The 24,129-nt window shown below is 51.3% G+C and overlaps 1 protein-coding gene across 6 annotated transcripts; it reads right to left on the bottom strand.

Annotated features, from left to right (window-relative positions):
- Positions 1-367: 367 nt before the first annotated feature.
- Positions 368-15,043, bottom strand: LSR (lipolysis stimulated lipoprotein receptor). Of its 6 annotated transcripts, XM_045891274.3 has the most exons (10): positions 14,654-15,043; positions 13,100-13,444; positions 7,206-7,325; positions 5,273-5,329; positions 4,641-4,787; positions 1,923-2,084; positions 1,711-1,770; positions 1,480-1,611; positions 598-1,226; positions 368-504 (listed from the first exon to the last, which is right to left on the bottom strand). In XM_045891274.3, the coding sequence occupies exons 1-10, from the start codon at positions 14,760-14,762 to the stop codon at positions 469-471; spliced, it is 1,797 nt and encodes a 598-aa protein (XP_045747230.1). In that variant the 5' UTR covers positions 14,763-15,043; the 3' UTR covers positions 368-468. The 6 variants fall into 6 exon arrangements, with proteins under 6 accessions (XP_045747230.1, XP_054367332.1, XP_064437000.1 ...); XM_054511357.2 differs by having other exon boundaries at positions 368-1,226; XM_064580930.1 differs by lacking the exon at positions 1,711-1,770.
- Between the last annotated feature and the right edge of the window lie 9,086 nt (positions 15,044-24,129).

Genomic DNA, 24,129 nt, shown 5'->3' with positions numbered 1-24,129 from the left:
GAAACAGTAAAGTAGGTCGGAGTTGGGGGGGGGGGAGGTGAACGGGGTTGAAGGGGAGGGGAGCGCGCACGCGCGCTCCCGGCGGCTGGTCGGAGGTGCGCGACGGCGGAGGTCGGGGGCGCATGCGCACGACTGGGCGGGGCCGGGGCGCGCACGCAGGGCCGGGCGGAGTCAGCGTGGGGCACGTACTCCTGGCCCGGGGAGGAAGGCAGAGCCGGTGCTTTCCTCCTAGCCCAGGATGCGAGTCCTGGGAGAAAGCTGGACGCGCGGCCTTCTGCAGACTCGCAGGCACGCACCCACAGACACAGCAGCTGCCCGGGCTACCCACCTCGCGCAGCAAAAGAAGCACCTCCCTCTAGACATAGGCTTTGTGATCATAAGTTTTATTAGACTTAGAAGGGCAAGATCATCAATAAGTCCCTCAAATTAAAAAAAAAAAAGTACAAAAGGTATATAGAAAAAGTGAGATCAGACGATTAAACTTTCCCGACTCAGGGCCAAGTTCTGCAAGGGAGAAAGAAAAAGGGTGTGAGCTGGGGACGACTGGAGGAGAGGGTCCAGGAAGGGTCTTAAAGCCTGGAAGGACTGTTCACTCACCTTCTTAAGCCTCCGCTCGCGTGAGGCCTGGGAGTCCGTCTCAGAGTAAGGGGGAGGCGCTGGAGGGTAGTAGGCCTCCTCCTCCTCTTCCTCCCTGTAAGGTCTCCTCCTCTCAGCTGGCCCCTTTTTCCTCAAGGCCTCTTCCAGTAGCCGCCCATCATATTGGGGGTCCCCAGACCTGGAGCCATCCTCCCGAGGGTCCCGGGAGCGGTGGTGGCGGGACCTAGGGTCAGCATGAGGGCGGTCTCTAGATCTGAAATCATCGTAGTGGGAATCCCGGGAGTGTGGAAATTCCCTTGGGTCATCTTGATCATAGAGGTCATCTCGGCTTCGGCTTCTGGGCGGTCTATAGGCTTGACCTCTCCTCCCCCTACTTGGGGGAGACCTCCTCCCAGATTCAGCAGAGCTCGGCCGGGTGAGGTCATCCAGAGCATCCACAGATCGCGCACGGGGCCGCCCGGCCCCCCAGCCACTCCCTGGCCGCTCTACCGGGGGCTCTTGCTCCCACCGTCTGGGACTTCGAGGGGAGTGGCGACCCCATTCCTCATCCCGGATTGGGGTAAGGGCAGGACCTCGGGAAGGCCGGGATCTCAAGTCGTCCTCGTGGAGGGAGGTAACTTCACTCATGGCTGTAGAGAAGAGGGGTGTCACTGACTGCTGGGAGGTCTGGAACTCCAGGGCCCAGCAGAGTCACCCACTTGGCTCATACACTTTCTAGGGGGCCCTAGACTTCTCATCTTTTAAGTGTTGACACAGAGGGTGTTGTACACTTCTCACTGCGGCCATGGTAGGGAAGTACTATGTCCAGGATTTGCAGCAAGCATCCCTGGGGCTTCTCCCTCCCCACTCAGGCACCCCTCAAACCGCAAGGATCCCACTCACCCCGCTCTACACGGCCATTGGGGGCACCAGGTCGAGAAGGGTCAAAGTTGGCCAGCTCTTTCTCCATGTAGTATAGGACCCGCATGGAGTCATCCTGCTGGCTGGCCTGGATCCTGTAGCCACTGCGGACTTCTAAGGACAGGAAATGGAGGCCATCAGTTTAGGAGAACAGACGCTGACTCCGCCCCCTCCCGTAAAGACATGTCCAACCTTGTAACAATTGGTTCTCACCAGAGGTCACACTGCTGTCTGTGTCACGAAGCAGGGGTACCTGGGAGCTGTGGCCGCCAACTGAGGGAGATTCGACTGTCAGTGGCCGCCCACCTGGAACAAAGCCCTCCAGGCCCAGCCTCCAGTCCCCTTTCTTCCAGCCCCAGACCCCTCAGTGCCCAAATGCCCAGCCTACCCCTGCCCCAGCTGCTCCCAGCTCCCCCAGGCCTCACCTGAGCTCTTCTTGTCGAAGTCTCCAGGGTACCCATTGTAGATGGGGCCCATGGGAATCATGGCTGGTGGGGGCGGGGTCTTCGCAGGGGACAGGTGAGCATAGGTGCTGGGGGCGTAGATGCTTGGGACGCCTGAGGTGGCCGCTTTACCTGCGGCATACACTGGGGAGGACACACGGTATGAGAAGGCAGCCAGGAGCCATGCTGCCCTCCAGGGTTGGAGGGTCTGCAAGGACATGTGCCTGGACCTTCTTCCCAACCCCCGAGCTGTGGGGCTTCTCTAGGCGCTTGGATTGGTTTCTGCAGGGTTCCTGAGACTCAGGCCATCAGCTTCATTGAATCCACAGCTCCTTTGGGTTTCCTCACACAGGTTTTTGGGGAGGGGGTGCACACTGGCAGCCCATGGCCCTCATCTGGCTAGCCAATGCGTTTGTTTGACTATATGATGGTTTGCCCACATTTGATGGGGTTTTACTGAAAATCCCAGCTCTCTAGCCGCCTGGGCCTGAGTTCTTACAGAGCAGCAGGGGGCAGATGCCCCTTTAGATAAGGCCCATGTGCTAGACCCTCTAGCGGGATTCAAAGTTCCCCTTTGGCAGCTGAGCCAGCATGGGGGGCGGGGGGAGGAATCCCATGCCCACTCCCCTCTCATGGCTGCTGGGTTCTCCAGGCCCAGATGCAATGGGAATCATTCTGAGGCAAATGTGTGGGAGCTTCAGCGTTCACTTGCCTCGGCCAAGCAGCCAAGTAACTCCTCAAAGTACCTCTAGTGTTTCCAACCCCAGGGCCACACCCACCCCCAGCCAGCCCCCGCCTGGTGCTAGGCTTGACAGCTCAAGGGCAAATCCTTCCTGCTGCCTTCCTCCCCAAGCAAGAGGCAGGGTTCAGGTGGCTTGCTTGAAATCACTTGGCCTGACTGAGCAAGTTGCTTCCTCCCTGGGATTGGGACAGGGAAATGGGAGGCTCAGCAAGCTCCCTGCGCTGCTTCAGTTTGGAAGGAGGCTCAGCGCTCAGCGGCCCCAGGAGAGGCCCCTCAGTAGCTTGGCGGAGTGGGCATTTTATAACTCGCTGTGCGAGTTGCTATTTCCAGCCGCCTCGGCGGGGTTGTGGCCCTGGCAAGAGTAACAGGGTGCACGCTGGCAGCCCACGGCAGTGAGTTAATGGGTCCTCTGCTTGAGGTATCAGCATCTCGGGACGGGCGGAGCATGGCCTTGGGACAGACACTGGCCTTCCTGGCCCCAGCCTTAATCATTGGGGTAATAACTGCAAACTTGGTTGCAGCCCCCTGGGGGGGGGGGTCCCCTGCACCTGTGATTGGGACTAACACCCACTGCCTGAGGCTGAGGCCCTCAACTAGAAAGGACAAGAGACACAGGATGGCCAGCATCAGCCCCCAGAGAGCAGTGAATTTGTCTCAGGGCAGCAATACTTTGAGGGTCCAGGTTGTCCACTGGTGAGTTCAAGGATCAGGAAAATCAGCCAGTAAGGACTGAGCAGCGGCCCTGTGCTGGGTGCTTCACCCAGTCTTCCCTTAATGCTCGCAACACCTCGTGGGAACCTTATAAAGAAGGAAACCGGCTCAGAGAGTGAGCACTGCTTGTCCGAGTTCACACAGTGGCCCTGGCAAGGCTCCAGTGTGCTTCCTGGCCCCGGGTCATGACCAGTGTTGACAGCAACATGGCCAGCAGCTAGTGGGCGAGGAGCATTTTATGTAGGCTGAGCCCTGCACTAAGTGCCGGCCACACAAGGGGAAGTCACTCCTTAGGCTTCCGAGCAGGTAACACATCCAGCCAGGCCTCCAACCTCCACCTGCCTAAGCCAACAACGACTGCCCGTGATTTCACTGTGAAAGCCTCTTGGACTGAGCAGAGCTGCGGCCATCCCCGGGCACTCTGGAAGGAACTGGCAACAATGCCATCCCTGAGGAGGGGAAATGGGGTGGTGGCAAGAGGGAGACCCCGCCTTCTCCTTTGCTTCCCCCTTCCCTGTTTTGTTTGCTCTTTCCCCCTTCATCTCTGGCCCCACTCCCATCCCCCAGCCCCCCAGGTACCTACTCGGGATGTGCTAGATGTCCTTAAACATAGTATCTGCATAAAACCCAGTGTGCTTGTGTGGATGTGGGTTTTTTTAATTGTGTAAATTATATTAGTGCTGTAAACCTTGTTTGGTTTCTTACCTTTTTCATTTAAGATTTTATTTTTAAAGGGAGCTTTACTGGGGCTCCTGGGTGGCTCAGTTGGTTAAGCACCTGCCTTCAGCTCAGGTCATGATCTCAGGGTCCTGGGTTGCAGTCCCCCTGGCCTCAGGGTTCCTGCTCAGCAGGGAGTCCTCTGCTCCCTCTCCCTCTGCCCATCCCACCCTGCCCCCCCGTTCTCTTTCGTTCTCTCTTGCTCTCAAATAAATAAAATCTTTGAAAAAAAAAAAAGGAAGCTGTACTTCCCAGTGAATGATGTTTTGTACTGACGATTTTTTTTTACCATGCGCATAAATGATGCTTTCAAAACAACTCTAAGTGAAAGTTTAAAATGAATGCAAAGTTGGAAGTGTATGTAAACGGTCATCTCAAACAGCAGAGCCTCCTTGGCCCACCTTCTCCCAGACTGCTCACCTCCCGCCCTCCAGGCCACAGCACTGTCCTGGGAAGCCAGCGGACAGCCGCCTCCCACCCTGCAAGCCAGGAGGGCGGCGTGCAGGGGTGGGCACATGAGGGGCACTTACGCGCTTCCGGGCAACAGCACCTGTCCGGGCAGCAGGGGCACCGGACATAACAGCAGCAGGTGTGGGGACAGCACTGACACCAGCAGATGCCCAGGAGGAGGAAGACGAGGAAGGCAGCCAAGCAGACCACGACCACAAACAGCCAGTCTGCAGAGAGAGAGAACAGGTCGTGAGCAGGAGGCCTGGGGGGGACACGGGGACACAGGCACAGTGGGGGCGATGCAGAGTCAGGGGGAAGGCGAGGCTATTCGTGAAGCTTCCTGGGGAAGCTGCGACCCCTGCTGGATTCCCCAGCCACATGCAGGGGCCTCAGCAGCAGAGGGGCACTCACCCTCTACCACCCAGGCCAGCCCCGAATTCAGGGAACTTGCAGTGGGCTCCTCTGGCAAAGCAGAAAACCAGAGGTGACCTGGCCGGAGCAAGAACAGGACGTAGCTGCAGAGGAGGGACAGAGAGCCAGCTGCCCGGATGCCACCCTCTAGAAGATCCCTGCAGGCACCAGTCAACAAGAGCCCCCTGCCTACACCCCAGACCCCTCCTCAGCCAGCCCGGCCCACCCCAAACCCCAGAGCCAGGTCACTAGACACCACGGAGTTGGAGTCAGGTGGTGTTAGTGGGGGTCCACCCCGTACCTTCCATGGGCCCCGCCTGAAAACCAGGTAAGAGCTCTGCCACCCCCGAGGTCCTGCCTGGAGGGACAAAAGAGAGACAGATTACGCTGGCAGGGGCCAGCCCAGCCCGCCCCAACCCTGAAGCCACGCTCTAGGCTCTTCAGGGTGAAGGTATGTTCTGCAGCAGAGGGGCTGGTGGTCTACGAGGGTCCTAGCACATGGCTCCTGCAACCCCCCACCCCAGACCATGTGAGTGTTTTCCAGAAGGCTTCCACCCCATAATTCACCCACTCTCATGCCATGGGGAATTCTGTTGCCCCAAGGTGTTCCAGAACACGTCCTGTGGGTTCTGAAGGTTCAGCCTCAAGTGTGGGTCCCCCATCTGCTCCACATACACGGGTCCTATCACCCCCAAGGGTTCCATCTCCTGGCGAGATGGATAGTCCTGTTCCATCAGGCAAGGTAGGCACAGTGCCCTAGATGTTTTCATTTTATTTTAAAATCTGAAGAAAAAAAATAGTAACACCCAATCTATAATAATGAATCGTCTTTACAGCAAGGCAATCACAAAACGTCTTATTTTTTAATACGAAGGAAGAGGCCCATGAGGGCAGAAGTGCCCACAGCCCATAAAAATCACAGAACGGCCCTGAGTTCCAGCTCATTGCACGCATTCTGTCCCCTGTACAAACCCCGAGGCCCACTCCCCTTAAGTGCCGCCGGTTCTCTGTGCCCCACGAGTGTCGGATCGCGGGGGCACCCACACACCCGGCTCTAAGCCTGCAGAGCTCTGCGCCACCTGCCTCCACGAGTAGGTTCTAACATGCAAAGCAGGGGCTCCCAAAGCGTGGTCCTGCCCATGAGGCCAAGACCGCTTTCGGAATAGCACCAAGTCTCGTCTGCCTTTTTCGCGGGCAGGTGTTCTCCCACAGGTGTCCCAGAGGCTCTGTGAGGAGTGGTGGCCTCATCGCCCTGGTGACAGTGGATGGCGTGCTCACGTGCCTTGCGCTTTAAAAATTTCCTGCTCTCAATCTGTCCCGTTAAACAACGATCATCATCCACAAAAACTTACACACAAACTCTTTGAGGTCCTCTAGGGCTTTTTTTTACAGTGCTAAGCAGGTCCTGACGCTGCGTTTTGAGAAATGCTGATGCAGGCTGTGCGTTTGGCCCACAGACACCCGGAGTTCTCCGGGTCCCTGCTGCGTGCGTTCTGTCACCCACTCGCGAACTCTGTTGTGATCGGAACACCCTGGGGCACGCCCCCGTCATGTGTGCTCATTCACACATGCGTTTCCTTGCATCATGCAGGTGATGATGGCAACGTTCAGCCCGGCAGCGCCTCCTGAGCCCGAATGTGCTGGCTAAGAACGGGGCATGCGGCTAATGGCAGCGTCCCTTCCCCACATGGCAGGGGGGCCTCGCGGCCAGACGGGGGCTGCCGATGGATGACCCGACCCTGGCCTTGAGCATGGGGCGGCGGCCTCACTGCTTCAGCCACACAGCGCCCTCCCTACGGGGCGGAGGGTGAGGTTCCTGAGCTTTGGCCAGGGTCGCGGGGTGAGCGGCGGCCCTGCGGACGGTGGCAAGAGCTGGGTCCGGTCTCCCCCCAGTGAGACACACCATCTTCCCTCCTCACTCCCTGCCAATTAACTCTGAAAGTTTGGGGATTTAAAAAAAAAAGGAGACCGGGAAGAGGTAGAGTCCCCAGTTCTCTCCACTCTCCAGTTTGGCTCTGGCTTATTTGAAATGTTGGGGGGAGGGGCCCCTGCCTGGGGTGCAGGGCAGAGAGAAGCCCCAGTGACTGGCAGTGCCATGAGAAGAGAATGAAGCAGCGACAGAGTCCGGAGAGTGAGCTGAAGGGCAGAGGGCAGATACACAGAAGCAACTGAAGAAGAGGCCCTGATCCCGGTTCCCGACCCCTTCCCAGGCCCTCAGGGCCCAACCCACTCACCCAGGACGATGAGCTCTGCATAGGCCTCGTTGTTCCCCTGGAGGTCCTGGGCCGAGACCACGGAGCAGTAATACACGCCACTGTCCCCCCAACCCGTCTGCTCAAAGGTCAGGTCAGCATCTGCAACAGGAGAGGGATGAGGACACGTCGGGGGAGGGGACCGGAGCCTCCCCACGCGCACGTCAGGAGCGCAGGGCTGCAGACGGACCAAGGGAACGTTAGATAATTCATACTGAGTGTGTGCTACTGTTTAGGGTCTGTTGTAAACACTTACTTAACACGGGGTATTTCAACAAGTCTGTGAGGTGGGTCCTGTTACCTTTCCTGTCTCGTAGGTGAGAAACGAGGCCTGGCAAGATTACCCACTCTGCCCTGTCACATCAGTGCTGGAACCGGATGGGCCGACTCTGGAGCCTGGGCTGCAGACCTACAGCCATCCTGGTACCCCTCCTCACAGCAAAGTAACTCCCCGACATGAACCACCCAGAGCCTGGTGTAGCCTCAGGGGCAAGGGGCCTGGGTGGCGAGGCCGAGATAAACAGGCCAGATTCCAAGAATCAGGTGCCGCCCAGGCATGAGAAGGAGTGGCTGGGAGACAGAGCCGGGGGGCCACCCCCAGTTCCTGAGTCGTCAGCCCCACATTCCAGGTCAGGCCCAGGGCTTGGGACGCTCAGGCGGGCAAGGAGCCTGTCAATTAGGCAGTAATGAAAGTCTTTCAGCACATCCGGTTTCCTCTCTGCTCCTCAGGCCCTAATTAGTTAAATCCCTTCGGCCATTCACTCCCGTGGGACAGGGTGGGACCACGGGTGACTCGTGGAGGATGGCAGACCCGAACGGGCGAGGTGAGCACCCCCGGAGCTCCCCTGCGGCTCTCGCCGACCTGCCTACCTCCCTGCCCCACGTGCCCACTGCCCTTCTCCATGGCGGCTTGGACGGGGGTGACTGTGCACGCCCCAGGCTGCACCACCCAGCACCCACCAGAGCACCAGTCCATTGCGGAGGGAATGAAAGAACGGAAGCCTTCTTCCTTCTTCAGAAGACCCCACGTCTACAGAAAAACCCTCCTGGGGCTCCTGACTTCGGCTCAGGTTGTGATCTCAGGGTCATGAGATCGAGCCCCATGGCAGGCTGCGCGCTCAGCAGGGAGTCTGCTGGAGATTCTCTCTCTCCCTCCCTCTGCCCCTGCCCCACACTCCCACTCTCTTCCTAAAAAAAAAAAAAAGAAAGAAAGAAAAGAAAAAAGAAAAACCCTCCTGCCGATGTCTTCCTACACCATTACAAGCACCTAACCCCAGCCTGTAAGGTCCTTGGCAAGATCTGGCTACTGGTTACCACATCAGCCTCAACCCTGCGGTTCTCCTTCGCTCACCAGACTCCAGACATATTGGTCTCCTCGCCGTCCCCCAAGATGCTGGGCCTATACCTGCCAGGGCTCCTGCTACTCCCTCTGGCTGGCACTGGGCTCCCAGATGCTCACAGGGCGGGTTCCATCCTGCAAGCATAACCCCCACCTGACTGCTGGACTGTGCCAGCCAGCTGAGGGGCTGACCGTGCATGACCCCATGCCCAGGAGAATGTGGGCTCCACGCAAGCAGAATCTGGCCTGTCTCGGCCACTGCCAAGTCCCCAGTGCTTGACACGGGGGCCTTGGCCAGGACCTGGAAATGAACCCCCTCCCTCTTCATGCTCCCCTTCCTTAGCTCTTGTCATCTATTCCAGCATTCTGGACACATGGCTATATTCAAATTGGCACCTGATACACTATTTCAATATTCAACATGTAATTCCCGAATGCACCCTATGTTCCCGGCAGTATCTGAGGCACCTGGTGTACTAAAGAACGAATGTTCTCGAAGTCTGATCTATGGACCCCGGGGTTCCGCCAGATCTTTTCAGGGCAGCCTTGAGGTCAAAGTTATTATCATAATATTACTAAGATGTTATTTGCCTTTTTCACGGAAACTCTCATGAGTGTGCCCTGAAGTCCTCCAGAGGAGGACATGTACAGTCACAATAAATTGAATGCAGAAGCAGCTTTGAGAATCCAGCTTCTTCTATTGAGGCAGACTTGAAGGAGACGTGCAAAAATATAAAGCTAAAGCAATGCCACACTTCTCATTAAGGTTTTTTGCTGTTTTGGAAAATATGGTCATTTTTCATAAAAAGCATGTTATTTATGTTAACCGCTAATGAGTTTGTTATTGTCATCTTGAGTATTTTTTTTTTAAAGATTTTATTTATTTACTTGAGAGAGAGAGAATGAGAGACAGAGAGCACGAGAGGGAAGAGGGTCAGAGGGAGAAGCAGATCCCCAGCCGAGCAGGGAGCCCGATGTGGGACTCGATCCCGGGACTCCAGGATCATGACCCGAGCCGAAGGCAGCTGCCCAACCAACTGAGCCACCCAGGCGCCCTCATCTTGAGTATTTTTTAAACTTCTCTCAGCTTGCTAGTTATAAAAACAAGGTTCTTGGAAGAATTTAAGAGTGAAAAAAAAAAAAAAAAGAGCCCAACAGCCCTCCAACTGACACATTTAAGAAGCACTGCGACAGCGAGCAGACATAAATCCCTGCTCCTATATGGAGCTCAGATCCTAACCGGGAAAGACAAATAAAAACTGTAAATAGATCACGTATCAGATGGTGATAAGCAGTATGGAGAAAACCAATCAGGGAAAGTACCAAAGTGGAGGCGGGAGTTGTGCAAATTTCAGGGGGGACCGGGGTAAGGCTTTCATGTAAGGTAACCTGAGGAGCCGTGAAAAGGGTGGAGGACATGACTCCCCTCCGCGGTCATGCATCTAGCCACAGAGTATTGAGCTCTCTCTGTGCTTTCATCGAATCCTTATACAACGCTGAACTACATGCTCCCTAATCTTCCTGATTCTCTGTAACACCCCGTCGGCCCATCGATTTTCCGCCTATATCCTTAAATCAGACTCCAACCATATCTCTCCCCAGTCAGAGCTCAGGGGCAGGTCCCTGCACAATGCTGAGGAGCTGGACGGGAACCCCCTGCCCCTGCAAAAGTTCACAGGCTGGGAGTTGAAATCTGGGCTCCAGGGGGCCGGATCCTGGCCTCAATGTGTTTTGTTTGGCCTGCATAATGTTTTCAAAACCCACAAAAAAATATGGCCTTCCAGCTTCTTTTGATCAATTCTAAGGCTTGGGCCCACCTCCTTCCTGCAAGGCACACCCTGTTCCTGGTCTGTGTCTGGTCCTGACACCAGCTGGGCTGGGCATTGCCCTCATTGTTTCAGGTACCAGAAGATGCTGGGTCTTCCGCTGAGAACAGAAGCCGGGCCTTCTCCATACCCCTGGGCCTCTGCTTCCTTATCCACATAGAGCAGAGGCAGCTCTCCTTTCAGGGGTCTCAGGAGCCCCAAGCAGCCTGGCGAGGTAGAAACAAGGCTCCTATCCCGGTGCTCCCCATCAGCCAGAGCAGAGATGGATGGAGGGGTAGAGGGAGCCACCCCGGGCTGCCGGACCCCAAGGGTGCGCACCATTATAGTTTGCCTAGGACAACTTTCGGTTAAAACCTAGACAGCTGGTGATCCCAAGAGCACCAGAAGGAGGTCCACTTTTCTCCATCCTCAAAGCTGAAATGGAGGAAGCTCCTGCAGCTCCCGGGCTTCCTGAGAGGACATACACACAATGGATATTTACAAATTATGGCCTGTATCAAACACAACAGCACGTCAAGGCAGCTTGAAACACCCAAAGCCAGGGGGCCTCTGGACACGAAGAGTCTACCCCCAGGAGAGCCTGAGGGTCACTCTGGGATTTTAGACTCAGCAGAGGAAGCATGATTTCAGCCAGCCTTCAAGGGCACCCTCAGTTTTTTGGGTTGTCCTGAGCGGGCTGCTGGGCCGCCATGCCTGGTCCAGGCCCGAGAGGACACGGGGTAATGGGGGAGGGGCCTGAACAGGTTGAACCCCCAAGAAGCTCTCCCACCGCCAGAAAAGCAGGATGCTTCGGGCCGAGCTGCTCAGGAAAATTCAGGGCAAGCAGGTCCGGTCCCTCCCCCAAATACGACTGAAAGGCTGGGTCCCTAGACAGACTGAGTGTGCCTGCCTGGTCTCTTGGGGTCTGCAAAGGGACGCTCCTTCCCCACGCTGTCCCCATGCCCAAGATTAAAACTCTAATCCCTGGGGGCGCCTGGGTGGCTCAGTTGGTTAAGCGACTGCCTTCGGCTCAGGTCATGATCCCAGGGTCCTGGGATCGAGTCCCGCATCGGGCTCCCTGCTCTGTGGGGAGCCTGCTTCTCCCTCTCCCACTCCCCCGCTTGTGTTCCCTCTCTCGCTGTGTCTCTCTCTGTCAAATAAATAAATAAAATCTTTAAAAAAAAAAACAAAAAACTCTAATCCCTGTTTAAGACAGTGAAAGGCTAAATCCATTAAGTGGGTTGAGTGTTCATCCCTCACCCACAGCAGCCCATCACCTTCCTCAAGATTCTCTAGGGTCTGGTCCTTCTAAAATCACATTCGCAAAAGATTTTACGGTGTGCACCCCCGAGTCATTCCATATAGCACCTGGTCCTAGCCGGCTTCCTTTGTAGCACTTAGTACTCCCTGAAATTCTCTTGTTCTTTATCTGCCTGTTTACCACCTGTCTCACTAGAATGTCACCTTCTCAAGGGCAGGGACCTTGGCTGTCTTGATCACCACTTACGTCCCCAGCACCAACAACACTGCCTGATGCTTAGGAGGTGCTCGATAAATACCAAAAAGAATGAACGAACGGCTCTCTACCTCCCCCTAACTTAGTCCCAGTAGGCACATCTTATCAGCTGGCAGGTTTACGGTTAAGTACAAGGCTTCTGAAGGCCGCCTGGGTTCAAATCCCAGCTCCAGCCCCTTCCTAGGTATGTGCCTAGACAGCCACTTAACCTCTCTGTGCCCCAGATGCTGTGAGTGCACAATGTGGTCGTGAGGACTCCACGGGAGAGAGTGTGCTTAAGGTGCCTGGCAAGTCATAGGCTTTATCCATTAAAATCTCTCATCCGGTCAGTTTACTCAAGTTACCCCCGTGGCGAGCCCTTTGCTGACCACCCCAGGTAAGTAAAGGGGTTACAAGCTTGGAGACGAGACCCAAAGTGGCCGACTTAGAATCCCAGCTCTGTTTCTAGCTTTGTGACCCTGCGCAAGTTGCTTTACCTCTCTGGGCCTCTATAAAGTGACAATAGAACCTCCTCACACGATTACTGTGTGGGCTAAATGAGTTAATCCATATAAACCTGGATAAGAGCCTGGCACATAAGAGGCCCTTTATAAGTTGTTACTTACATATATTTTACTTATTGTTGTTGGTATTCGTATTATTATAGAACCCCTGGGGCGCCTGGGTGGCTCAGTCATTAGGCGTCTGCCTTCGGCTCAGGTCATGATCCTGGGGTCCTGAGATCGAGCCCCGCATCGGGCTCCCTGCTCCGTGGGAAGCCTGCTTCTCCCTCTCCCACCCCCCCTGCTTGTGTTCCCTCTCTCACTGCCTCTCTGTCAAATAAATAAATAAAATCTTAAAAAAAAAAAAAAGAACCCCTGCTTCTCTTCTTACCCAATTTTATGTTCCAAGCACTTGCCAGCATGTGTTATCTTGTTCGCCTCCCTCCCTGGAATGCAAGCTCCAGGAGGGAAGGGATTTGATGAATGTGTTTACTGCTCTATTTCCAGCTTCAAAGAGCGCCTGCGTATCTTAGGTGCTCAATTAACCTTTGTTGTTAAATAAAGCATACATGGATGAACGGATGGACGGATGGAAGGATCGATCCCTTCATCAATCGTTTCAGGCACTGCTGCTCAAGAGCTGCCAGGTGGGGACACCAGGCTGGGCAGAGGGAGCCGGCATCACCACCCCAGCAAGCCCCGCCCCGCCCCGCCCCCTGCCCCGCCCAACATACTTCCTGTGATGGTGATCCTTCGGCCCTGGTAGTAGTCTCCCAGGGTCACGGCATTGCCCTGCTTGGTGGCCACGACCCTGACAGTGCGCATGCTGTCCTGGCACTCCACATAGGGGTTGTAGCCTGGGTTACCCGCTGCTAGCTGGGCATTGAGCTGGTTGTCAGCACTGGTCGGGGAGAAGGCATCGGCGATGCGGTCCCGGCAGAAAGACTTGTACTTCCAGATGACGATGGGTGCCGTAGGGGTCGTGGTCAATTGGTAGGTGCAGGGCAGGGTCACGGGCTGGAATAGGATCACCACGTGGTAGGGGTCTGACACCGTCACCTGGATGGCGCTGGCCGGGGCTGAGGGCGAGAGGAGAGTTAGCAGAGAGAGCGAGCTCGGGGAAGTACTGCTGCAGGAATGAGCAACATCACTTGTCACCCGCTTGACATTTACAAGTGTAATGGCTTTGCAGAGTGCCTAGCACACATTGTTTCTTAATCCCAGGACGGGAGAGGTAAGCTCCGATAATCGTGCCCATTTTCTAGACCCATGGGGCCAAAGTGGCAAGTACAAGGTCACACAGCCAGATTTCTTGGAACATCCCGTCCATCCCTCTTCCCAGAGTGTGGCCTCTGACCCCAGCTCCCTCTTCCCTTAGCCATTCTCTCAAGGAAAGGACCCCTCTCTGTGGCCCGTACAGGAAAGCACAAATGGCCACCATAAAGTCACCACACTCAAGGTCCTACCGCAAAAAGCACCACTACAGGTTCCAAGTAACACCGGGCTTTGTGGATGGGGTGGGGGTGGGGGGCGTGGAATTTTGGAGTTCTTTCACTCAACTATTTTGCTATGGAGTAGGTAAAGCCCCCCCCAGTGTCTCCATCAGCGTCCCACCTCACCCTACCCAAAGCCATCTCAAAGGAACACCCCAAAAGTGCTTGGGGAGAGAGAAAGTCCCCTCCACACCCCGCCCCAAACAAACACCCGATCCAGGTGAAAGCTTGCCCCCAGAAGATGATTTCACACCAAGTCCATACGTCCATCCCACCAGACCCTTAAGCAGATACTGCGGGACATGAGTGGGACTGGGGGCTGGGGAGTCCCCGGTCCTACACCCACCCGAGGCCTGGGCACGGTTTCTTGAATTCTCTCTCCAGAAAGCGTCTGATCCAGTCCCTCGAGTGCCCGCTCCCCGTTACCCCAAGACTTAGAAATCTCGGGGTCCGCCCAAGTCCCCATCCCGGCCTTTCCCAGTGATCGGGTGGTCCTTCACCCCTACACCACAAAGGGTCCCATTCTCCTTGCCGCTCCAGCGCTCGCGGTTCGGGGAGTTTCACTTCCTGCGGTCTCTGAACAAGGCCGGGGGAGCGCTCCCTGACTCCAATGGGGACTTCCCCTCACTCTGGCACCCAAGGGATTTCCCGAGACCCTGGGGATCAGGAGATCCTAGTCTCGGCTCTCCCCCTCCCCCAGCTCTGCAGCCTGTTCGGCGATGTAGAACTCCATCCATGCCCCATCTATAGTGCCCTCCCGCGGTTCCGCCGCACCAGAGGCCCGGCGCTCCGTACCTGTGCACAAGGTTCTGAGAAAGACCCACACGAAGACGGCCGCGCCCCAGCCCCGAAAGGCCGGGCAGGGGCCCATCCCCCAGGGGAGCCCGCGGGCCACTGGCGCCATCGCGGCCGTCTGGGCGCGTCCGGCCCGCGCGTCCCCTACTTGGTACCGAGAGGGTAGGGGGCGCGGCGCGCACCAAGGCTGGGAGGGGTGCGTGCTCCTCCCCTTCCCGCTTCCGTTCCTTGTCCCTATTCCAAGCCCACGCTGCCCTGTTCCAGGACTTTAATGAGCGGAAATAACGTGGAAGAGGAGCACGCTTCCAGCTTTCGGGGAGAAACTTGCCTGACCCACTGTGGCTCTCCGAGCCATTCCACCCCCTGCGCCCTCTGGGGAATGGATCGGCCCAGGTACATTGGGTGAGAACAGAGGGCTGGGCCAGGGGGTGGGCGGCGGGGAGGGGCTCCTCCACCTCCCTCCCCGGAAGTGGGCTGACCCAGGTGCGCTCCAGCCCCGAGGGTCGGAACCAAGTGACCAGTCCGCCGGGAGGGCGCCTGCAGACTGGGGATCCTGTCCCGCCCTCTCCTTCCCCGGGCGGAGCCGAGCAGAGTGTAACTCACGGGAACCGAGGCCCGACTGGAGTGATTCACCTGTTGAGGGGGGCGGGTCCCTCCCGGGCGGGTCCCTCCCTGCACCTGTCCCCGCTCTGCCCACACCCCTCTCCCCGGCTGGCGATGGACCCGCCTAGGTACATTCTGCGGGGAGGGACGAGGCTAAGCGTGGAGCTTTGGGCAGGGAGAGGCTCCGGTCCAGGGGGCACCGGGGCGCTACGGGCCTCTTGTGTCTTCCACTTAGATGACTTAAAGAACCGACTGAAGTTTCTGGAAAGGGAGGTCTGCCCTCTTCGGGACGCCCGAGGGGAATCCGGTCCAGGAAAAGTTGGAATTCTCTTTCGGAAGTCCTCCCCGCCTCCCCCTGCCCACCCCCCCCTCCGAGTCGCGGTTCAGTCCCCGGGCATCCCTCGCTCTGGACACTCTGGCTCTTAAAGGGCCCGAGTGGAGGCGCGGAAGTAGGGATAGGTTTCCGCTTAAGGATCGCCAGGGCCTGGGCCACCTGCGCCCGGGGGCGGGGTGTGTCGAGGCTCCGGAACGCGGGGCGTTCAGCGCGGCTCTTCTGCCCCCCGAAGGCTGCTAGGGGAAGCGCCACCTGGGAAGCTCTAGGCCTTTTCTCGGAGAGACTCCCTGGAGGTCGCGAACTGGCCGCTGGCTGGCCGGTGCAGTGCCCGGGGATGTTTTGTTCGACTGCATCCTGTTAAAATTCAGGTCGGATCACGTACATCCATCTGCTCAAAACCTTCCTGTGGCTCCCCTTCCCAGAAGAAACCAAACTATAGTGGCCCGAGCCCTCTCTGATCTCCCCTCCTTCCCCTCTCCCCCTGGCTCATTCAACTTCAGCCACACCGGCGGCCCCTCCGCCCCGTTCTGGAATGTGTCTCTCAGGCTCCCACCTCAGGCCTATTGCCCTTACTACGACTCCCTCTGCCCGCACCCCCTTCCTGCACATGGCCACACGACCTTCCATCTCCTTTAGGGCTTTACGTAAAGGTCATTTCTTATAAAATTTCAACCCTTTCACGTCCCTCCCTCACCTCTTTATTTTTTGTGTATGTGTGGTAAAATATACCATAGTACTTACCATTTTAGCCATTTGTAAGTGTACAATTCAGTGGTATTAATTACATTCCCAGTCCTACCTACCTGTCCCCAGTATAAGCTCTGTATCAATTCAACAATAACGCCCCATTCCTACCTGCCCCCCAGCCCTTGGTGACCTCTCTTCTACTTTATCAAATTGCCTATTCTGAGTACCTCGTGTAGGTGGAAACGTCTACCATTTGTTACGTCTGGCTGTAGAGAACAAAATGGAGTCTCTCATGTCAAGCAGCGGCCTGTGTCAAGCCATGACGCAAGCAGGTAAGGTACCGCAGCTGGGAGACATCCCCGGGACCAACGTCAGCTGACACCCCAGAACGGATAATGAGCAGAACCAGAGAAGGTCCAGAGACCCAAAACTGATTAAATCCCTTTAAAAAGGGAAGGATTTTTTGGCCAGTAAACTCTCAGACTCTTCAGACCTGACCCCTCTATGTCTGACCACTTAAAAAAGGCAAATGCCCCCCGAAGCCTCTGCCAGATTGATCTCCGGACAGAACCGAGACCCTTTGTGGCTTGAACATCAGAAGCAGTAAGTGCCAAGAGCTGGCCTGGGCCAGACGGAGGCCTTATCTCAGCTGCGCGCCCACAGCCTGACTTAGCATTTGGTTCGTTCACTTCCTGCACCCCTCTGTTACTTTGTTTGTTGCGCGGGCTTGTCTTCTGTCCTGCTTTGTGTGCTGTGTCAGAAGCCAAGTTTAATCGCATGGTGAATTGTCACTGAGTTTGGAGTCCTGCACCTGTTTTATAATTGTGATTTAACTTTTTTTTTTTTTAAAGATTCTATTTATTTATTTGACAGAGAGAGAGAGCGAGAGCAGGAACACAAGCAAGGGAATGGGAGAGGGAGAGCAGGCTTCCCACGGAGCAGGGAGCCCGATGCGGGGCTCGATCCCAGGACCCTGGGATCATGACCTGAGCCGAAGGCAGACGCTTAACGACTGAGCCACCCAGGCGCCCAATTGTGATTTAACTTTGCTTTATGATCGAATAGAGCTGACATTGTGGAAAGACACAACTCGTGTGTCTCGTGACACTGGCTCATTCACTAAGCGTAATGTTTTCGAGGTTCACGCATGTTCTAGGCTATATCACAATGAAAATTTCCTCCCGTTTTATGGCTGAATAGTATTTCATTGTATGTATAGGCCACATTTTGTGTATTCATTTACCTATTGTTAGACACTTGTGTTGTTTCCATCTTTTGGTTGTGGTTATTGTCGTTTTAAAGATTTTATTTATTTGAGAGGGAGTGCGAGAGCGCACGTGCCCGAGAAAGAGAGCACAAGCCGGAGAGAGGGGCAGAGGGGGAGGGAGAAGCAGGCTCCCCACTGAACAGGGAGCCCACATGGGACTCAAGTTTATTAACTTTACCTCTCTTCAATTGGGATGCTTTTTACTTCTTTTTCTTGTCTGATTGCTGTGCTAGGATTTCTAGTACACTGTTGAATAGCCGCAGTGAAAGTAGGCATCCTTGTCTTGTTCCTGGCCTTAGAGGGAAAGTATTCAATCTTTCACCATTGAGCGTGGTATTAGCTGTGGATTTTCCATAATACCCTTTATCAGGTTGAGAATTTTCCCTCTATTCTTGGTTTTCAGAGAGTTTTTGTCAGTAAAGGATATTGGATGTTGTCAAATGCCTTTTCTCCACCAACTGAGATAGTTGTGTTTCTTTTCATTCTTTTTAAAATTTTAAAAAAGATTCTGTGTATTTGAGAAAGAGAGCACGAGTGGGGAGAGCGAGAGGGAGAAGCAGGCTTCCCGTGGAGCAGGGAGCCCGATGTAGGGCTCGATCCCAGGCCCTGAGATCATGACCTGAGCGGAAGGCAAATGCTTAACTGACTGAGCCACCCAGGCGCCCCTCTTTTCCTTTCATTCTATTAATGTGATGTATTACTTTGATTAGTTTTCTTATGTTGAACCACTCTTACATTCTTGGATAAATCCCACTTGGTCATGCTGAGTAGTCTTTTAATATGCTGTTGGATTTGCATTGCTAATATTTTGTTGTGATTTTTGCATCTATATTCATAAGGGACATTGGTCTGTAATTTTCTTTTCTTGTGATGTCTTTATCTGGCTTTGGTATCAGGGTAGTGCAGGCTACATAGAATGAGTTAGGGTTTCCCCCCTCTTCAGTTTTTTGGAAGAATTTGAGAAGGATTGATGTTAATTCTTCTTTAAATATTTGGTTAATCTGTGAAGTCATCTGTTCCTGGCTTTTCTTTGCTGGGAGGTTTTTAATTACTGCTTCAATCTCTTGTTACAGGTCTGGTGAGATTTTCTATTTCTTTTTGAGTTAGCTTAGGTAAATACATGTTTCAAGGAATATGTCCATTTTTTCTAGGTTACCTAATTTCTTGGCATCTAGTTGCTCCTAGTTTTCTCTTGTAATCCTTTTTATTTCTGTAGGCTCAGTAGAAATGTCCCCACTTTCATTTCTGATTTTCGTTATTTGTGTCTTCTATCTTTTGTTCTTTGTCAGTCTAGCCAAAGGTTTGTCAGTTTTGTTGATATTTAAAAAAAAAAAAAACTTATGATTTCATTGCTTTTCTCTTTTTCCCTATTCTCTATTTTATTTGTCTCTGGTCTACTCTTCATTATTTCCTTCCTTCTGCTAGTTGTGAGTTTAGTTTGCTCTTCTTTTTCTAGTTCCTTAAGGTATAAAGTCAGGTTACTAATTTAAGATTTTTTTAAAATACAGGCATTAAAAGCTATAAATTTCTCTCTAAGCAGTGCTTTTGCTGCATCCCACAAGTTTGGTATATTGCATTTTCATTTATCTCTAAGTATTTTCTAATTTTCCTTGTGATTTTTTTGACTTATTGTTTAAGAGTGTTTCATTTCCACAGTTGTAAATTTTCTATTTTTCCTTCTGTTATTATTGATTTCTTACTTAATCCCATTGTGATCAGAGAAGATAGTTTGTATGATATCTATTTTTTAAATCTACTGAGACTTAGTTGGTGGCCTAACACATGGTATATCCTGGAAAATGTCTCATGTGCACTTAAATTTTGTTGTTGGGTAGAGTGTTCTGAATATGTCTGTCAGGGCTAGTTGATTTATTGTGTTGTTCAAGTCTTTCATTTCCTTACTTATTACCTGTTTGTTCTAGCCATTATTGAAAGTGGAATATTGAAGTCTCCAACTATTATTGTAGAACTATTTATTTCTCTGTGCAATTCTATCCACATTTGCTTCATATTTTGAGGGTCTGTTATTAGGTATATAAATGTATTGGGTATAGCTTCTTGCTGTGTTGAAACTTTTATTAATAAATGCTGCCCTTCTTTGTCTCTTGAAACCTATTTCAATTTAAAGTCTGTTTTGTCTCATATAAGCATAGCCATTCCAACTCTCTTTGGTTACTGTTTTTTCTGTCCTCTCACTTTCAACTTATTTGTGTCTTTGAATCTAAAGTGAGTCTCTTGTAGACAGCCTATAGTTGGATCAACTTTTCTTTATCTATTCTATCAATCTCTTGTCTTTTGATTTAAAGAAATTACTGATAAGGAGGGACTTATTTTTGCCACTTTGCTATTTATTTTTTGTATGCCTTATAACTTTTTTTGGCCCCTCATTTACTCCATTACTGCCTTCTTTTATGTTTAGTTAATGTTTTTATTTTATTCTCTTTAAGATTTTATTTATCTGACAGAGAGTGAGCACAAGCAGGGGGAGCAGCAGGCAGAGGGAGAAGCAGGCTCCCTGCTGAGCAGGGAGCCCGATACGGGGCTCCATCCCAGGACCCTGGGATTTTGACCTGAGCTGAAGGCAGACGCTTAACCGACTGAGCCACCCAGGCGTCCCTAGTTAATGTTTCTATAATAAAATGTTTTTATTCCCTTCTCATTTCCTATTGTATATATTCTATGGTGATTTTCTTTGTGGTAACCCTGGGAATTACATTACACATAAAACCCCCTAAAGTTATTACACTTGAATTTGAATTTATACCAGCTTAATGTCTGTATCATATAAAAACTGCTCCTGTTTATCTCTATCACCTCCTTTCTGTTATTGGTGTCTCAAATTACATCTTTATACACTATTTTCCCAATAGCAAAGATTAATAATTATTTTTATGGATTTTCTTATAAGTCATGTAGACAATTAAAAGTTAATTAAAAAAAAAAGACAATTAAAAGAATTTAATACAATAATACTAGCTTTTATAATTGTCCATGTATTTACCTCTGCTGGAGATCTTTATTTCTTCCTATGGCTTCTGATTACTGTCAAACATCCTTTCATTCCTATCGGGAGGGCTCCCTTCATCATTTCTTTCAGGGCTGGTCTAGTGGCAACAAACTCTCAGCTTTTGCTTATCTGGGCATGTTTAATTTTCCCCTTATTGTTGAAGGACGCTTTTGCTAGTTATAGAATTCCTGGTTGAATTTTTTTTTTTTCTTTCAGCACCTTGAAAATTTCAACCTGTTGCCTTCAGGCCTCCAGGGTTTCTGACGAGGAATCAGCTGAAACCCTTATTGGGGATCCCTTTATGTGACAAGTTGCTTCTCTCCCTGCTTTCAAGTTTGTCTCTTTCTTTTTGGCTTTAACCAGTTTGATTACAATATGTCTTGGTGTGGATCTTTTGGGGTTAATGCTATTGAAGTTCAGTGAGCTTCTATGATTTGTAGATTCGTGCATTTCATAAAATTTGAGCGGTCTCTGGCTGATATTTCTTCAAATGTAATTTTGTAGCAGCTTTCTCTCTCTCTTCTTCTGGGACTCTAACAATATGTATGTTGGTCTGCATGATCATGTTCCATAGGTCCCTTAAGTTCTGTTCACTCTTCTTCAATCTTTTTTCCTTCTGTTCCTCAAACTCAGTACTTTCAGTTATCCTATCTTCAAGTTCACTGATTGTGTCTTCTGCCTCCTCACGTCTGTTCAGAACCCCTTGAATGAATTTTTCATCTCAGTAATTGTATTTTTCAGCTCCGGGATTTCTTTTTGTTTTTTTTTATATTTCCTGTGTCTCTAGTGATATTTTCATTCTGTTCATACATCATTTTCCTGTCTTTCACCATGTCTTCTCAAGCTCCTTGAACATTTTAAGACCATTGTTTAAATCTTTGTCTAGTATGTCTACCACCTGGGCTTCCTTGGGGATATTTTTTTTCCTTTGAATGGGCTATGCTTTTCTGTTTCTTTATACCTTATGATTTTTTTGTTGAAAACAGACATTTGAATCTTATAATGTGGTAACTCTGGAAATCATATCCCCCCACTCCCCAGGGCTTGCTAGCAATTGTTGTTGTTGTAGGGTGTCTCTATGCTGGGGATCAACCTAAGGGGAAAGCTTAGGGTCATCTCAGATCTCTTCTGAGTTTGCATTTTTCCCTGGGCTTCTGCAATGACTTTCTAGGTTCCCCTACCTTATGTATGTATTGTTGCTTACAAATGTCCTAATCCCTAAATGTCTGGCTTCCAAAAGGGAGAAAACCCAGAGGCTGTCCCTTTAAATCTCCTGGAAGCTGCTTCAGCCAGTGAGGGTCAAAACAATGGTGGTCTGCTTCTGTGTCTGCACTTTTGTGATCAGAAGTAGTAATCTGCAACCAGAATATAAAACCCTAATATTTAGAGAACAAGGTCCTTATTGTGCATTCTCCAATAACAACACTGGCTGAGCACTTTATTTGCAAAATCTCATCAAATCTTCATAAGTGCCCTTTTTAGCCAGAACCATTAAAATCCCTATTTTGAAAATGAGGAAACAGGTTCCCAAAGAGAAAGCCATTTGATCAGGCTTCCATTGCAGAAATAGATTTCATTGCAGTTCTTTAAATGTGTGAGAAAGAGAAAAAGCAGCCTCTGATGGCTGGGAGCTGACCTGACACTAATAACAGTGTTGGTGTTACTAGAAGCTGACCTAGAACTCACAGCTAGATCATGTTATGCTGTTGAACATAAACAATTCCACAGAACACCAACATCACACAAAGCCTCTCTGTGACTATGGTGAACCAAGACAAAAATGAGATCAATCTATAATCATGTCTGAAAAGACAAAACAGAACATTGTCCAAGCCACAAAATACCAAATGTCCCCTCCCAGGTCATATGAGCGACTACTACTCTAGCTTCGCTGCATTCTTCTCAGCTTCTAGGTAATATGGAATTACTCTCACCAAATAAGCATTCTCTTCTACATCTCTCCTGTATACAAAGCCCTGATTTTGTTTGTCTTAGATGACTTCTGTAGTCAGAGAAGGTTATACTTCCCCAGTCCTAGAGAACACATTCTGATTGTTAAGCCAATCATGGAAATTCTGTTGTCTCTCAGGGATTGGTTTGGGTCTGCCCATGGGACCTAATCCTGGCCAATGAAACCTTAGGAGAACTGATGGGATGATTTTGGAAATGATTTCAACTTTATGATATAAAAGAACACTCCTTGTAGTAAACATCAACTGCGGTAATCATTACTGATTTCCTTTTGCCAAGTGTTTCCTGGGCATAGTAGAATTCCATTTCTTTTGTTGGGTTGATGGATTGGTGGTGCCATGTAACTTTGTGGCCAGTGGTTTGTGAGCAAGCGACAGGTGTCATTTAAGGCCAGAGCATTTAATTGTAGACATGAAATCCTCTCTTTCTTCCTCCTCTGGCATGAAACTAGAAATGTGTGAGATGGCTTTCCATTATCCTGGGTCTCTGAGTGATTATAATGCCAACCCACAATGGACATGGAGCTTGAGTGAGAAGTAAACCTTTGTTTTTGTAGGTCATTGAGATTTGGAGTAAGTTTACTATAGAAGCAAATAGCCTATCTTGAGTGATACAGAAATCAGTATCAGGAGTGAGGTGCTGCTGTAACCAAAAATAAAAATGTATGGCATTGGCTTTGACGCAGGGCAAAGGGAACAAGGAAATTTATTTGAAAGCAGCAGGATGGAGACTGTTGCCTGAGATACTTTTAAAGGCAGATAATATACTTCATGAACTTGCAGCTTTAGGGGAAGCAGTTGGAATACAGAAGAGTAGGAGTGAAAATTCATTAAAGTTGGCCAAAAATTGGGAAGGCCTTTGAGAGACAAAATCCAGTTAGCACTCAGATTCTGCCAAGGATAAAATCAAGGGTACAGCCCTAATTAAATCATTATTAACCATTGTTAAAATCTCTGAATGAATTAAAATGCTCCCAGAAAATCCTTAAGATACTCCCAGGTAGGCAAAAGGGCTCAGTGAAAGAGAGATGAAGAATATGGCTCTCCATATCTCCTGATATGGTGCCTCTGTCATGACAGAGAGAGAGAGAGAGAGACAGGGAGGGAGACTGATGGGGAACACCTTGAACAGAACTGTGGATGTGGGTTTTTGGCAAGTGGAGTTGGCTGGAGGCTTATAAGAATCCTTAGGTCCCAAACTTTGGAAGACAGGGAAAAGGCTGAGAACACTGCTCATGTGGGAAGGAGGGCACATCTTTCAATGCCACCTCAGATGCAGCCAAGGTTAATGATGGAAAAAGAGACATCTCTCTGGAGAGTGGAGACATGAGCCACAGGGAACAAAGATTTAGAAAACACCCGCAGCCCACCTCAGTGAGCTGATCTGGTGCTATCTAATTAAGCAGTCCTTCCCAGTTACGAGACAGGAGGACCTTGCAGTATTTCCTCAGTGGATTGTAGAAATGGTGCAGGCCAGTGATTTCTGTGTACTCCAGAACGTGCAGCAGGCCCAGGTTTCATTCCACTTGGGGCTGATGCCTGAGTTCTGTGGGTGACTTCATAATGCCCAGGATAGTTCCCAGCATCCTTTTGTAGTCTCGGGCTACC

The sequence above is a fragment of the Mirounga angustirostris genome, unplaced genomic scaffold, assembly GCF_029215605.1.
Source record: "Mirounga angustirostris isolate CCGP_5_RB_7025 unplaced genomic scaffold, mMirAng1.0.hap1 SCAF_16, whole genome shotgun sequence".
In the NCBI taxonomy this organism is placed as follows: Eukaryota; Metazoa; Chordata; class Mammalia; order Carnivora; family Phocidae; genus Mirounga; species Mirounga angustirostris.
This window is presented reverse-complemented; position numbering and strand designations above follow the sequence as displayed.